The sequence below is a fragment of the Lemur catta genome, chromosome 1 (genome assembly GCF_020740605.2).
Source record: "Lemur catta isolate mLemCat1 chromosome 1, mLemCat1.pri, whole genome shotgun sequence".
In the NCBI taxonomy this organism is placed as follows: Eukaryota; Metazoa; Chordata; class Mammalia; order Primates; family Lemuridae; genus Lemur; species Lemur catta.
Window position 1 is genome coordinate 277,896,336 of NC_059128.1, and position 16,913 is coordinate 277,913,248.

Here is a 16,913-nt window from a genome sequence, read left to right on the forward strand (position 1 = left end):
AGTTTCTCTGCAAATTTATAGGAACAGCAACAAAATAAAGAGAATGAAAGTATCAGTTCCGGATGGAAATGGGCCCTCGCTGGGGGAGATACCCCAGAGTGAACTCCTCTTGTATTTATCAGCTTGCAAGTTCTTGGACACAGCTCTTTCTTTTCCACCTGACAAGATGCCTTTATTTCAAATGTGAGTCAGCTAAAATCGTATGTCCTTTTTGAAGGAGGAGGTTTTTTGTCCTTTTAAGCACTTTCACTTGTTTGTTTCTGTACAGTTTATGGGAAGCCACAGTACAGGTTTCTAGTGACCGATGAGCCAGCTCAGAACACCAAGTTTCAGATTTCTTGTAACATCTGTGGCTTTGTGAATTTGGCTCACAGTAGTGTTTGTGAATGCATTTCCGTTCAGTGGGGGGGGAGTTTGTTTCTGTGGTTTTTGCTACTGAATGCTTATAAAACAGGGGTCACCCACTGGCGATCCTCCCTGCATTTGGGTAGATATTTTTCTTCTGTGTTCAATTAGCTACGAATGCCTTTATTTGGAGCAGGCCGTCTCCAATTCCCTTTGCCCCCCTTAGGCTTACGTTTCCTGGGGGCCCAACACAGCTGCTCATTCCTGTAACTTCATGCCTGGGCCCAGAGGCTGCTTCTCTCTGCCCTCCCATTGCAAAGAGGGTAGTCATGTAGAAATGTCTGTGCTTTAAAAGTGTGTTCTCTTAATTGCACATTACTGAGTGAAAGAAGCCAGTGTGAAAAGGCTACACGCTGTATGATTACAACTATGTGACATTCTGGAAAAGGCAAACCACAGAGACAACAAAGAGATCAGTGGTTGTCAGGGGTTAAGAAGAGAAGTGGGGGTGAATAGGTGGAGCACAGAGGATTTTCAGGGCGGTGGACCTACTCTGCGTGATACTATAACGCTGGCAGCATGTCATTATACATGTGTCCAAGCCCATAGAATGTATGAAACCAAGAGTGAACCCTAAAGTAAACTCTGGACTTCGGGTGATGGTGGTGAGTCCATACGGGTTCACCGGTTTTCACAAATGCACAGCTCTGGTACAGGATGTCGACAGTGGGGGAAGTTCTATGTGTGGGGGATGGGGCATATATATGGCAACGTCTGTACTTTCTGATCAACTTTGCTGTGAACCTAAAACTGCTCCACCAAAGAAAGTCTATTTTTAAAAAATGGGTGTTAGGCCGGGCGCGGTGGCTCACGCCTGTAATCCTAGCCCTCTGGGAGGCCGAGGCGGGTGGATCGCTAGAGGTCAGGAGTTCCAGACCAGCCTGAGCGAGACCCCGTCTCTGCTAAAAATAGAAATAAAAATTATCTGGACAACTAAAAATATATATATAGAAAAAATTAGCCAGGCATGGTGGCACATGCCTGTAGTCCCAGCTACTCGGGGGGCTGAGGCAGTAGGATCGCTTAAGCCCAGGAGTCTGAGGTTGCTGTGAGCTAGGCTGACGCCACGGCACTCACTCTAGCCAGGGCAACAAAGTGAGACTCTGTCTCAAAAAAAAAAATAAAATAAAAAAATAAAAATAAAAAATGGGTGTTGATATACACAAGTGTGCATAGCAACATTATTTATAATAGGCAAAAAGCCGAGACAACCCAAGTGGCCATCAATTGATGAATGGATAAATAATATGGTATATCCATACGATGGAATATTATTCACCAATAAAAATAAAGGAGGTACTGATACATGCTAGAACATGGATGAACCTTGAAAATATTATGCTCAGTGAAAGCAGCCAGACACAAAAGGAACACACATTGTCTGACTCCATTCATATGAAACGTCCGGAATAACAAAATCTGTAGAAAGAGTATAGATTAGTGGTGGCATGGGATGGGGGGTGGTGTAGAGGATTGAAAGATGATGGCTGAGGGGTGCAAGGTTTCTTTTCGGGATAATGAAATACTCTAAAATTGCTTGTCGTGACAGCTGTACAACTCTATGAATATAATAAAAGCCATAGTACATCTCAAATGGGTATGGTATGTAAATTATATCTTAATAAAACTGTTTTTAAAATTGTTAAAGGGGTCTGAGCCAGCATGCCTGACCTTGTGTTTGTTTCCCCCAGTTATAGATGGGCATTTGTTCCAGAAGTGGACACAGAAGATCCTGCCTTCCTGTCAGATCTCGAGGAGAATCACCAAGAATGCAAACCTCACACTGTCAGGATTCTAGAACTTCTAAAATTAAAATATGGGGTAAATGTTTTCCTTTTTAAAAATTATATTCATGGCAAAGGGGAAGAGCGCTCATCAGGGAACAAAGGACTTCTTGTGCCACTTGATTTTAATGATGTCAAATAATTTTCAAAATATCTTAGTTTTAAAACTTGATATGGTTATAAATTCTACCTTTATTTGCTTATATGTCACACAGACACCACTTGGTCATCCCAGTTGCTAAGACGTAAATCTTCCTGGCTAACACAGTCATGTAGAGGTCGTTTTACTCCCCATGTTCCTCTGTTACTTAGAGTCCAAGAAGAGGGAGAGCTTGCTAGGAAGAATGACAAGGGTTAGGTTGGGCTCAGTGTGAGACCCTGATGGAAAATGTTAATTGAACACCTAGAATTTGAGTCATTAGTGCTGATAATGAATTTTCATAAAGAACTTATCTCAGGTTTGCTGCATGCATGTGTTTCATGGGCATCTCCAACCCCTAGTAAAGCCGTATCATTTTTATGTTTTTTTGTGTGTGTGGTTTTTGTTTGTTTTTCATTTTGCAGGAAATCAGCAGCTCCGATGAGATCACCATGAAGAGTGAATTCCCTCTTCTGCGCCAGCATTCTGTTTCCAGCATTAGGCAGCTGATGCCATTCTTCATGACTCTAAACTGTGCTTTTAAAGCCCAAAGGCAGCTGTCTGCTGATACCTCAGGAGCTCCATGGTTAGAGTTTCCTGCCACAGAAAGCTTAAAGGTCTTAAAACAACTGGAAGAATGTGTCGAATACGATTTTTTGGAACATCCGGAATGTTAACCCTATGAGAGAATTTGTTTAATTCATATATTGGTACTTGAATAAAAATCAGGATATATTCCAAACAAGAAAGGAGCCAGGATAGTGCTTTTAAACACATCGATTTCAATTTTGAAAGTAGATTTCAGATAATTTTCTGTTCAGCAACAAAACACACCTCCCTAAATGCCTTGTAATATATTTGGATCTGATTCTCTGTTTCTTGCTCAATTTATGTAATGAAAATAAAGTTAATGTATCATCTAACAGTAGCACAAAATTTATAATATGAAGTAGAGTATGAAGAGAATGAAGAAGTCAGGATTTTTTGTGGTCATTGAAGCAGATATATGGGTCTTTCTCGGTATATCTCTCTAAAAGTTTAAACTTATTAAAAGAATAGTATTTTTAACCTTTCATACAAATGTCCTTTACAGCATTTATTTCAGTATTGCATTTTAAAACTAAAATACATTGTTTTTTGAGAATAATAATTGCCCCTTACCTATTCAGCAGAGATGAGCACTCAAAGATAATTTCAACATATTTAACCCTTGCCCATTAAAATCACGTTTACACTTTATACAAGAATTACATACTTTTAAAATTCTGATAGCTGTAACCTTAGTTATGTACCTGATGTACCTTCCAAGCACTTTCTTCTGTTTTTTTTTTTGTTGTTGTTGTTGTTGTTGTTGAGACTGAGTCTCACTCTGTTGCCTGGGCTAGAGTGCCATGGCGTCAGCCTAGCTCACAGCAACCTCAGACTCCTGGGCTCAAGCAATCCTCCTGCCTCAGCCTCCTGAGTAGCTGGAGCTGGGACTACAGGCATGCACCACCATTCCCAGCTAATTTTTTCTATATATTTTTAGTTGTCCAGCTAATTTCTTTCTATTTTTAGGAGAGATGGGGTCTGGCTCTTGCTCAGGCTGGTCTTGAACTCCTGAGCTCAAATGATCCACCCGCCTGGGCCTCCCAGAGTGCTAGGATTACAGGCGTGAGCCACCGCGCCCGGCCCCAGGCACTTTCTATTTGCTGTAAATCAGTGTAGCCCTGGAACCTTCAATGCCCCAAACTACTGTCAGGGATGCTCCCCTTCGGACTTCTTCCCTTCTGTTCTTTCCTTCCTGGGCTCTCTCTACCACTTTGCAGACAAAGCTGTACATTAGAATAATCCTTTCCTAGGCACAGAATTCTCTGGCTTGGCAGCATCTCATCCCACTCTTCCCCAAGCCTGTTTGTCTTTTGTCAGCTTCATCCTGGCCTGGAGCCATTTCTCCGCTGTGGGCGCTTTAACTCTCCGCCAGTGAGTGTGGTTCCCCTTCCAGACCTGCCTGTCTCCCGTCCCCTCTTCAGCCACCAGAGCACCATGCATTACACTGTCCAGGCCAGATGATGCAGAATGTTCTATTGGTAAGGTACACAGCCTTGTAGTTGAGGGTAAAGGCTCTGGGTTTGCCTCTCAGCTTACCTGCATACTAGCCTGGACAAATACGTCGTGCCTCAGTTTTCTCATCTATAAGGTGGGAATATTGACAGTAACTACCTTTTAGGGTGGTAGCAACTAGCCAGTTCTGCCACCCCGTGATCTCTAAACAGTTTTGATCATGCACCCACCAGTAAAAATTGAGCATGTCCCCAACCCCCATATCTGTAAGCTGATGTGTTACATTAATTTACTTGAGTACCAACATGTATTGTGTATTTTTGTTATTGTTGAGATGGGCTCTCGCTACAAAAACTAGAAAGGAATAAAAGGAACAGAGCCACTGGGCCCAGCCTATTGCATATTTTATAAAACAGCAAATGAAGATTTTGAAAGTATGAAGACAAGGCTGGGTGTGGTGGCTCACGCCTGTAATCCTAGCACAATTGGAGGCTGAGGCAGGAGGATTGTTTGAGGTCAGGAGTTCAGGGCTACAGTGAGTTATGATGGCACCACTGCACCCCAGCCTGGGCAACACAGTGAGACCTTGTCTCAAAAAATAATAAGAAAAGTATGAGGACAAACAAAATTAGCACTTCTAATGAGCTTCTGCGCCCCACTTTGAAGACAACTGCTCCAGCTCAAATCCTACCAGTAGTGTCATATGTGGCCCAAGGACCAAAGGGTCACCGCACTGAGGAAGTAGAGGCAGTGTTTGGGGAGGAATGGTGCTTGCCAGGGGCAACCACAGCAAACATAACAGACTGGTCCCCACCCCAGGGGCCGGGCACGGTGCTCCGCTTCCCATGCCCTTATTCACCCCATTCTACAAAGCCAGCGGAACTGAGGCTGAGAGGCAGAGCCAGGAATCGAAACTCAGGCCAGCCTCGCTTTCTCAGCTCCAGTGCTGAGAAATGAAACTGAAACTAGACAGCAGCTTCTGTTTAGTCCTGTGTGGCAGAGACAGTTTCTGACACTACCCCACCCAGTTATGACTTCCTGCAAAACCAGCTCCTTCTAGGGCCACGGCACAGAGGGGGCCGCACAGAGAGGTGGTTCCTCATTTTCAAGGTTTGATGAAGAGTGTTTTAAAGGACAGCAAACCAGGATAACTCACCCTATAGAGCATAAGACTCAATTAAATTTTTAAAAATTTTTTTAGAAAAAGAGAGCAAGTCTCATTTCCCAGTATTTGTACATTATGCCCACTTGAAAATTAGGAGTAGAAATAGCTAGAATCATGGAAATAGCTGGTAAAGATTGTCCTTAAATGTTTTGAACAACTACCAGCGAAACTAGACAGAATTCTGTGCCATTGGTTTTAAATGCTCTGATGTAACAGAATGCCTTCCACCAAGAAATATTTGCAATTCAGTGGGACACACAAGACCAATGAACGTGCAGAACCAACAGCATCATGGAAGAGGATAGGATTAGGACCAGGACATGGGCCAGCCAAGGAAATCACCCATTCTTCACTAAGGTGAAACTGGACCTTCTTAGAATCACTGTAAGATATTAGTATCACGTGAACGATCATGCCTAAATATCTGGTAAATTGTAGAATACTCATCCCATACCATGAGTTCGGTCACCTTTAATCAGACATTGTGCTGACTCAAAGTTGAGTGACGATAACTCCTTCAAGCGTTTTTCTGAATGCTTATGAGCCTCCACTGGCTTCAAATCTGATGAGTGCAGTTACAGTCCAGCAAAGCAGCTTTGCTTAGCAGTGGCTTTTGCACTGTGTGTGCATAAGAATCACCTTGGGGAACTTGTGAAGGCGCAGAATGTCCAGCCTCCTCTCCAGGGAGTCTGAATCAGTGGATGGGGTGACGTTCACAAACCTGCATGTGTAACAAGTTACTCCTGATGCTGGTCCTTCCTAGACCACTCTGGGAGAAACACTAGATTTCTGAGCAATGCGCTAACACAGGTGATGGCTCTCAGGGAAACAAAGGAGGAGGCCAGCCAGGCTGAAGCTGGTTTGGCTGCTAATCCTATACTAGTAGCTCTTTCCCAGGGGTTCATTGTCCAAAATGACTAAGCCCATCTTTGAACCAAGGGGGAAAGAAAATAGACTTTAAAATACTGTATGGCAGTTCCAGGCCAGGCACAGTGGCTCATGGCTGTAATCCGAGCACTTTAGGAGGCCGAGGCAGAAGGATTGCTTGAGACCAGGAGTTCAAGACCAGCCTGAGCAAGAGTGAGACCCTGTGTCTACAAAAAATAGAAAAATTACCTGGGTATCGTGGCACACACCTATAGACCCAGCTATTTAGGAGGCTGAGGCAGGAGGATCACTCAACCCCAGGAGTTTGAGGTTGCAGCGAGCTATGATGACACCACTGCACTCTAACCCAGGTGACAGAGCAAGACCCTGTCTCCAAAAAACAGACAACAACAAAAAAAAATACAGTATGGCAGTTCCTAAACAAATGAAGCATAAAAATGATTCAATAATCCCACTTCTGGGTGTATATATATACTCAAAAGAATTGAAAGTAGGGTCTTGAAGATGTATTTGGACACTGACGTTCACAGCAGCATTATTCACAATAGCCAAAAGGTGGAAATAACTCAAATTTCCATTGATGGATATTATACACAAAATGTGGTCTATCCATACAATGGAATATTATTCAGCCTTAAAAAGAAAGGAAATTCTAACACGTGCTACAACATGGATGAATGAACCTTAAAGACATTATGCTAAGTGAAATAAACCAGCCATTAAAGGACAAGTACTGTATGATCCATTTAAAGGAAGTACCCAGAATAGGCAAATTTGTAGAAAGCCCGGGTGTTTGGCAGAGGCTGAGAGAGGGGAACAGGGAGTTCTTGTTTAATGGGTACAAAGTTTCAGTTTAGGAAGATGAAAAAGTTCTGGAGCTGGATGGTAGGGATGGTTGCACAACCATGTGACTGTACTGAACGCCACTGAACTGTACACTTAAAAATGCTTAAAATGGTAAATGTTTTGGATATTTTACCACAATGGAAAAAGTTAAAAACAAAAGGAAATACGGCAGGCTAAAGCAAGGGCAGGGGAGACAGCGTGATTGTTCTCCATCTGGAAACAGCTGGGCTCCCCCCTCCCTGATGCACCAGCAACTGTCCTATTCTCATGGGTTTTTTCCCCAAAGTCAACCAGAAGCAGATAAGAGGTGGAAAATTAAGAACAAAGTTGCCCTTCGAGTTTTGGCTATAGAAGTGGAAGTCACCTGAGTTGACATTGTGATGACGACTTTGGGGCTGGTGGCCCTTTCTGTCTCCTTTCTGGCAACCTCTTCTCTGTCTCTTCTGCCTTCTCCAACCACTCAGCATTTATCACCTTTTGCATTTCATACATGTGTCATTCCATCTGCTTGGTACTATTTTATCCTCCTCCTCCACCTGGCACCGTCCTACTTAAGTCATGTGTTGGCTGCTTTAACAAACACATGGGGGCCAGTCTCTGAGATCCAGTTGCTTCTTTCCACACTTCCTCAGGCACAGTGAGGAACTCTGTCACAAGGGTGGCTTTATTAATATTAAAGCACCTAATAACATAGTTGCTCATTGCTGGCCATGAGGCAGAAGCCCTTCTACAGAACAAACAGTGTCTGTATCTTCAGTTCCTAACATCTGGCATATAAAGGCACCCAGTCCATAACTAAATGAAGAATATGCAGGTTGATTTATCTGCCCAAGGTGGTGCAGGAAGGAAGAAGGAAAGGTGGTAAACCAAATTTTGAATGAATTAATTTGTAGGATTACACAGATAGGGGCTCAGAGAACAGTGAATTTTCTGCCCCAAACTTGGACCTTCCATCACTCTAATCACGTCCCTGAGGCTCATGCTATTTCACTGAGCATCCACCTTTTGTTCACAGGATGCTCTTCCTGGCATGCCTTTCCCCTCTTCCCTGTTGGTCACAAGACTGCCCAATTACAGAGCGAGTCCAACCCACCTGAAGGATCTCTGTAAAGACCACCCATTCTGTCTTCACGGGGCTCGTCTTTAATTCTTACTGGACCCTCTGACAACCAAGCACTGCACTCGGTGCACAGCTGCACAGCTTAGATTTTTGTTTTATATTATGGAGACTGTGTTAGCTAAGAAGCACTTAGTGGAATATGGTTCCACATGTTTCCTCCAATTAGTTTCTCTGTGTTTCTAAGTCTTATCCAGGCTCACAAGCTATATTCCTTCAGGAAACAGACAAGTTGTTTAATGTTATTGGGAGGGGTAGGGCTTGCAGCCAACTGAAGAGTATGATTGCCCTAGCGGCCATCAATTCCAATAAAAAGTTAATATGTACACATCAAGTCAGACATGGAAAAAAGCTAACACGTACACACCAATATCGTTTTTTTGGCATCAGTATCTTTTACGTATTGAAACAACCAGTTACGAGATAAATGAAATCCCACTTATAGTAACAACAATAAAATATTGAGGAAAAAAATATATAAGGGTTCCTTGAAGAAAACACTACCAAAGGAGTCTCAACCTAAACAGAGAGAGGCTTTCTAAAAGATAAAAACAGTTATTCGGGAATAGAGCATTGCAGTGGGAATGTGTATACCATAGCAAACTGTGCATATTCCGGGAGGTGAAGGAAGACAAAGATTTTTAAAGGAAAAAATGAAGAGAATTACATACTTGTTCTGAAATAAATATTCTTGGCTACAAAGATAACAAGGATGATAACAAGGGTGATGCCAGTCTGAGGTTGGACAAGCAGCTGCTAGGCAGATGCCGTTACAGAAGTATTTCTTGTGTAAGATTAAAAAGGCTTTTGTACAAGGTTGCAATGGCCTTTGTACAAGCATGAGAACCCTATCTTCAATTCCATTTCCAGGAATTTATCTGATATATGTGCAAAATGACTTATGTACAAATTAATCATTATATTGATAATAGCAAAAGTTTGGAGACAATCTCAGTGTCCTACAGTAGGAGATTGACTAAATAAAAAGTTATGTATTTTTCTTGTCTTTTTCTTTTTTAGAGATAGGGTGCCACTCTGTCACCCAGGTTGGAGTGCAGTGGCGCAGTCATAGCTCACTGCCGCCTCAAACTCCTGGGCTCAAGCAATCCTCCTGCCTCAGCTGCCCAAGTAGCTAGGAGTACAGGCACGTGCACCATACCCAGCTAATTTTTAAATTTTTTGTAGAGATGTATTCTTGCTATGTTGCGCAGTCTGTCTTGAACTCTTGGCCTCAAGTTATCCTCCCAGCTCAGCCTCCCAAAGAGCTGGGGTCATAGGTATGAGCCATCCTGCATTTTTAAAAACAAAGATTTCCACGTTACCTTGAGTTTGTCTAATACAAGCATCAGAGATGTGAAGCAGAGCATTTACTTTCCTGGAAAAGCCCCTTTATACCAACCTAGTGCAAGTTTAGCCTGTACACGTTTGCCTTGTGTTTTTTCAATATGAGTAAGGCTTAGGAATGTAGAATTAATTCCATGGTATGCTACTATTGTGTTTAAAAATAAGGGCATGGGGCCGGGCGCATGGGCTCACGCCTGTAATCCTAGCACTCTGGGAGGCCGAGGTGGGTGGATCGTTTGAGCTCAGGAGTTTGAGACCAGCCTGAACAAGAGCGAGACCCCGTCTCTACTAAAAATAGAAAGAAATTATCTGGACAACTAAAAAAATATATAGAAAAACTTAGCCGGGCATGGTGGTCCATGCCTGTAGTCCCAGCTACTCGGGAGGCTGAGGCAGAAGGATCACTTAAGCCCAGGAGTGTGAGGTTGCTGTGAGCTAGGCTGATTCCACGGCACTCATTCTAGCCTGGGCAACAGAGTGAGACCCTGTCTCAACAACAACAAAAAAATGGCGTGGGGCAGGCTAGAATTTGTATCGGTATGTATTTGCCTTGACATGAACTTGCTTGGACTGTCTATTCCTGTTGCTGCTATTACATATTACCACAAATTCAGTACCTCAAAACTACGGAAATGTATTCTCCTCCGGTTCTGGAGGCCGAATGAAACCACTCTTATAAATTAATAAAAAAGGGGTGCAAGGCAGGAACTGTGGTAAGGGCCTAGCTAAAAATAATGATAATAATTCGCCACTGTCCCCGTTTGCTTCTCTGTAGTTGCCACTCTGGAGCCACACAGCTGGTGGTCATAAAGATTCTTAGCTTTCTAGATATTATAGATAATATCACCTTTTTGAAACCTAGGGGTAGTTTCTGAGATATCTTCCAGGTCCTGCATCCCAGTGAACGGCTGACCCACCCAGACCAGCCGCCCATACCGAGGAACTAACTCAACTAGTCTTGTGACCCCCACCCGAGAACCTGGTCAGCAAAGAAGACAATTGCTACAACCCCACGGTTCCGCTCTGAACCCAGCCAGTCAGCAGGTTTTAAAAACCGTGTCTCCCAAATTATCGGGGAGGCGGATTTGAGAAATTTTTCCCATCATCTCTCCACTTACCTCTATGCGGAATAAACTCTTTTTTTGCCGTAAACCCTGCTGACTCAGCGTGTTGGCTTCCTCTTGGGCAGTGGGCAAATGAACCTGGTTGGGCGGCAACAAGAAGTCCAAAATGAGTTTCACTGAGCTACAACCAAGGTGCCTGCAGGGTCCGGATCTGTCTGCAGACTCTAAGGGCTCTGGAATGGAGTTTCCTTGTCTTTCAAGGTTCTAGAGCTGCATTCCTTGCATCCCATGGTTCAAGGCCATTTTCAAATTCAAGTCTCCATTTTCAAATTCAAGTCTGTCTCTATTTCAGTGGTCAAACAGCCTTCTGGGCCCAAAACTCCCTGAAACTCCCTCTATTAGCACACTTACAATGACAGCATCTAGGGCCCATCTGGAGAATCCAGGATAATCTCCTCATCTCAAAATCCTATACTTAATCACATCCGTAAAATCCTTTTTGCCACATACAGTTACATCCACTGGTTCCACAGATCAGGAATATCTAATACCTTTGGGAGGCATTATTCAGCCTGTTAACTAAAATCTATGCAAAGCCATTGATTCTGACTGAGCTTACCCACTAGACTCAACCAACCAAACCAACATGGAGTCACTCACGCTAACACCCTATGTCACCAAACTGAAACTAAGTTGCTCATCTGACCCAAACCAGTCTGTTTTAGCCAGCATGATAAGGAAGTCCCCTCTGCTTTAACCATTACAAGGAAAGTAACCTGAAATAACCTTATGTTAACCAATCTGGTTTTTGTATTTTCTGTTTCCTTGTTCCTGCTCAAACTACCTTATAAAAAGGGACTGGTCTGCCAAGCCCAACAGAGCCCATCTCTAGTTTTAGATGAGATGCTGCCCGATTCATGAATCACAAATGACAAACCTAATAAAACTATCTGTTCAAATTGGCTCTCAATCCACTGGACACAGCCACAGGGCAGTGGTCTTTAACAGTGTCTCTGCTGTCTGGAGTGACAGTGTTTCCAGGCTTCTCTCGTGCAGATTTGGAATCAGCTGTCTCAGAAGCCTTGGGTCTTTCTTACCGGAAAGTGGCGTTTCAAGACCACCATCTAAGTATGTTAATTGCTGCTAGGTCAGTCCTTGTTTCTAGGCCTTTTTAGTGAAGAGCTAGAAAATACACATTTTTTAAAAAAGATAAAATACTTCATGGATTCATGGTGATACGTCCAGTGCACAGCAAATTCAGATTGGACTTTTTTTCTTTAAGCCTACAAGTCAGCTTTCATCAGGAAGCCCCGATCAGCCTTGATGCCTCCAGTTCACATCCAAAACTGCTGGGTATTCACTTGATCTTCTAATATTGTATCTATAGAGAATATCATTTCTTCTCCACACTGAGAATCCTGGTTCTTGAGGATGCCGGGAATGATAGATTAGAACATCACATAATTATTCATTAGTTTTAGCCCAAGATGCTCAGAACAGCAATACCAACACTACCACCAATAGTATTACTGAATAAAGTTAAAGACATTTTCTGTCTCTCTCCATCCTCTATCTCCCCCGGCGCCCCCATTTTTACAGCTGTGTTGTTTCTATATTGCAGGGCATATAGCCATTACATATTTTATATCCCTGATTTTGATTTCTCTCTACATGTAAATATATATTCAAAATTCACCATCATGTTTATGTGACTGTATGTCCAGACATATTGTTTGTCTAATGTTTGTTCTCTAGCAGATTCCTAACAATGAAATCACAGGAACAATCTTCCCTGAGTTATTGCATATTGGTGACAGTTTGGGGCCTTTGTCTTGAAACTCACTTTGGCTAATTATAAAATCTTTAGCTCATGTGTTCTTTCCTTCAGTAAATTAAAAAAAAGAAAAGTTATTCCATTTTTTTTCTTTTGGTCTGAAACAGTGCTATCAAAGTTTGATAACAGTTTCTTTTTTTTCATTTACAAATAATGTGGTCATTTTGCCTGCACTTTTTTTTTTTTTTTTTTTGAGACAGACTCTCACTCTGTTGCCCGGGCTAGAGTGCCATGGCATCAGCTTAGCTCACAGCAACCTCAAACTCCCGGGCTTAAGCAATCCTTCTGCCTCAGCCTCCTGAGTAGCTGGGACTACAGGAAGGCGCCACCATGCCCGGCTAATTTTTCTATATATATTTTTAGCTGTCCATATAATTTGTTTCTATTTTTAGTAGAGACGGGGTCTCACTCTTGCTCAGGCTGGTCTCTAACTCCTGAGCTCAAAAGATCTGCCCACCTCAGCCTCCCAGAGTGCTAGGATTACAGGCGTGAGCCACCGCGCCCAGGCTTGCCTGCACTTTTAAAAAATTAAAGTCCACTAATCTTTACCAAAGTAAGCCTTGGTGTATGGTGTTCTTCATCAGTTTCTCCAGATGTTTACTGTGCCCTTTTAACGTGGAGTTTAAAAAATTATTTTTTCACATTTTATGAAAGTTTTATTGAATTATACTTTTTAGTATTTGCTCTGTTTCTTTGCTTTGGTAGTTTTTCAGGGACTCCTACTATATATATGTCTTCTGTAATTGTCACTTTCTCTCAAATTCTTTTTGTGTCATTTTAATTTTTTTAAATTTTATTTTCTTCTTCCATTTTTCTGAAAGCATTATCTGTTGTGTTTATTGACTCTCAAGTTCCTTCTAATTTGGTTTTCATTACCAAGATGATTCTTATTTCCAATGTTTTCATGAGTTCCATCACCTAATTTTTGAGTGTTTCTGATTTAGTCTTTCTTATCTTGAATCATTTTCTTCATGTTGTTACCAAAAGTTTGGCACTTGTCCCTGAGGTTGAGTCAGAAGAACAAGGACGAGTAGTTTGAGGAGAAGGAAAGAGGAGTTTATTAATTTACCCGCAGGAGGAGGTTGGCATATTCCAGTCTCAAAGTACCAACGTCCCCCTTCTGAGCAGAAGTACAGAGCTTCTAAAAGTTCTGATCAATCCCCCTTTGGCTAAGACAATTTCTTGACCTCTGCTGGGATTCATCCCATCTTTGGTTAAGACAATCTCACAACTTCATGACCCCTACCCAGACAATTCCCTCAAAGCATCTCCTGTGGCACAAAGAACAAAAGACATTCCCCTGCCCCTCCTGACCACTGGCCCAAGGCAGGGATGCAGGTCCTAGTTCTCCAATAGGAGTGGGAGATCTTTTAAAGAGACATAAAACATTTTTGCTGTTTTTTTCAAGCCATTTCTTCTGTTACAATGTCTTTCAGCTTGTTTTGAAATAATTAGGGTTATCATTTTCATTTATTTTTGTGTGTACTTCTTTCTGACATGCTTTTATCGCCTGTAGGTTATATTGTTCACTTCCTTATTATTTTTTCATATAACATCTTCTATGGAAGTTGATCCTGATCCTTTTATAGCTTTTTTTTTTTTAAGGCTTGTCAAGTGGAACAGTGGAGAAGGAACAAAAAAATTATAGCTCATTTTATGTGAAAATAAGTTTCTTGTATTTTTCTCAACCTTTATATAGACTTCTTTTTTCCTTTGTCTCTATTGATCCCCTGCTGCTCAGTTTGGTTGTCTTCCCAGCACTTTATCCTCAGTGTGGAGCTTTGTCCTGGAAAGGCACTCTGGTTGGTTTACTTTTGAGAATCTAAGAGGGCCAGACTGCTCTAGCCCCTTCAGACCTAGCTACAGACTGTGTGTCTCATCCACTGTTGAAGGCTGCCATTTCAGCTGTTGCTCTTATACATTGGCACACTCATACGTGTTATGGTGGCCTTCTCCTATCTGTCAGACATCACTTTGCTTTCTTCTGCTTCTTCCTGCAGACACTGACAACTCACAGGTCTTGTAACTGTCAATGGCTTGTTCCACCTGCGCCTATTTTGAGGTTAATGAAGACACCTTTCACCTGGTTTGCTTAGACATTGTCCATGAGATTTGGTTTTGCCATTTTAATTGCTCCATGTGTTTTATGGAGGGATTCATGTGGTGGTGTTTTGGGGAGGCTCAAAAATTAATTATGCCCTGTATCATCTTTCCAGAATCCTCTCAACCTTACGAAAGTTTGAAGACATACTGTATTGTACAACAGGTTGTGCATACCAGCCTGTTGTGCAACAGATTAAATCATCAATTTGTCATTATCCTACTATATTCTCTGCCTTCACTGTCAGGCTCTAATCACAATCCTACTATTTCAGTTCCTCAAATGTGAGTAGCCCTTTCCAAATCTCTAGGCCTTTGCACTTGTTTCTCTGGAATTACAGAGTTGTCTCTCCCTGGAATGCTTTCTGTGAACCAAAATAAAATATTAAGCCCTCTCCAGCTGATTGAATGTGCCTCCTCTCGGCCAAGGGAACCCCAGAAATACCCTAAAGCTCATTTACTGGCCATGAGAAGGGAGGTCAGACGTGCCCCCTTCCCTTCTTGGAGCTATCCTTTGTAACTCATTAATAAGCCTAAGGCTATGCAAGACAAACCTACATGTCCTCAATTTACATAAAAAATAGTCTGGGTATATGGCTGGTGGCCTGTCTCAGATTAACAGACTTCCTTATCTTAATTTAAAACATTACAAGCCTTTAGACAAAACTTCGTTTCTTTAACCAATTACAAATCAAAGAGTCTTTAAACCCACCTGTAACCTGTAAGCCCCTCCCCCCCACCTTGAGATGTCCCACCTTTTTGGGCCGAGGCATACATTGGTATTGATTTACGGCTTTACATGTAATTACTGTCTCCCTGAAATGTATAAAACCAAACTGTAACCCAAGTCCACTTGCTCCAGGATTCTTGGGCATAGCTCTGGGCCACGGTCCTCAAATTTGGCTCAGAATAAACCTCTTTAAATTATTTAGCAGAGTTTGGCTTCTTTTCTGTTGACATTTCCCCTTAGGTTCTTTGGAAATTCCTCTCTATCTCGGTTTAAACCTACTTCTAAGATAGTATTAATAGCATTCTTATTTAGGTGATTTACATTATGTCATTTATCCAACAGTCCAGTGGCAAAGGTGACAGCAGAACACAAGTTTACAAAGAAAATGCATTGCTTTTGTAACAGAGAAAATGGCCTAAAAAAGGGGGAAGGGGTAAAAATGTTTTCTGTCTCTTCAAAACCTCCTTACCCTTTTTGAGAACTAAAACCTCTATCCCTCCCTCAGGCCAGTGGTCCGGAGGGGCAGGGGAGTATCCTTTGTTCTTTGTGCCACAGGAGATGGCTGAATGGAATTGTCCCGGCAGAGGTCAGGAGATGTCTTAGCCCTAGATGGGATGAATCCGGGCAGAGGTCATGAGACTGTGTTAGCAAAGATGGGATTAATCAGAAGCTTTAAGAGCTCTGTACTTCTGCTCAGAAGCAGGACATTAGTACTTTGAGATGGGAGTCTGCCAACCTCCTCATTTGCTGGGAAAGTAATAACCTTCTGTTCCCTTATCCCGAAACCACATGTCCTCATTCTTCTGATGTGGCCTCTGGTTCAAGTGCTGAACTTTCGGTAACACTTTAACAATCATAAAATTGCAATAGATATTTTAAAAAACTTTTAAATCCTTTCTTTACCTGCAGTATTTGACAGTTCTTATCTTATTCACTTCTACATCCTACTCACTTAGTCCAATGCCAGGCTCAAAGAACAAATGTGCACGAGCAAAAACACTTTGATTTTTTAAAAATTAGGATTCAGATTGATAATTTTCAGGGCAGGACTCATGTGGTGGCTCATGCCTGTAATCCCAGCAATTTGGGTGGCTAAGGCAGGAGGATCGCTTGAGAACAGGAGTTCCAGATCAGCCTGGGCAACATAGTGAGAACCCCATCCGTACAAAAAAATTAAAAAAATTAGCCGGGTGTGGTGGTGTGCACCTGTAGTCTCAGCTACTGGGGAGGCTGAGGCAGCAGGACTACTTTCAGTGCAATTCACAGGCTACCAGGTCAGTTACCTAGAGTTCACCTGCCTTGGCCCCACAGCACTTCGCGCCAGGCTTCAACCTCGGGACCCCGGAGTCCTGAGGTCCACAGGGCAGTAGCGAGGGGTACGCGCCCCCTGCTCCTCACGCATGCGCCCTAGCTCCGCAGGGCCCCGAGCTCCTACCCCTGCTCCCAGCGTACCC

The 16,913-nt window shown here is 42.5% G+C and overlaps 1 protein-coding gene across 4 annotated transcripts in view; it reads left to right on the forward strand.

Annotated features, from left to right (window-relative positions):
- Nucleotides 1-3,251, forward strand: part of DOP1B (DOP1 leucine zipper like protein B) — a 118,915-nt gene extending 115,664 nt beyond the window's left edge. For all 4 annotated transcript variants that reach the window (XM_045540635.1, XM_045540637.1, XM_045540638.1 and 1 more), the window contains 3 exons: nucleotides 22-183; nucleotides 2,097-2,226; nucleotides 2,754-3,251. In XM_045540635.1, coding sequence (XP_045396591.1) covers nucleotides 22-183; nucleotides 2,097-2,226; nucleotides 2,754-3,005 — 544 coding nt within the window. In that variant the 3' untranslated portion in view covers nucleotides 3,006-3,251. The remainder of the gene's footprint in view (nucleotides 1-21; nucleotides 184-2,096; nucleotides 2,227-2,753) is intronic.
- The last annotated feature ends 13,662 nt before the right edge of the window (nucleotides 3,252-16,913 follow it).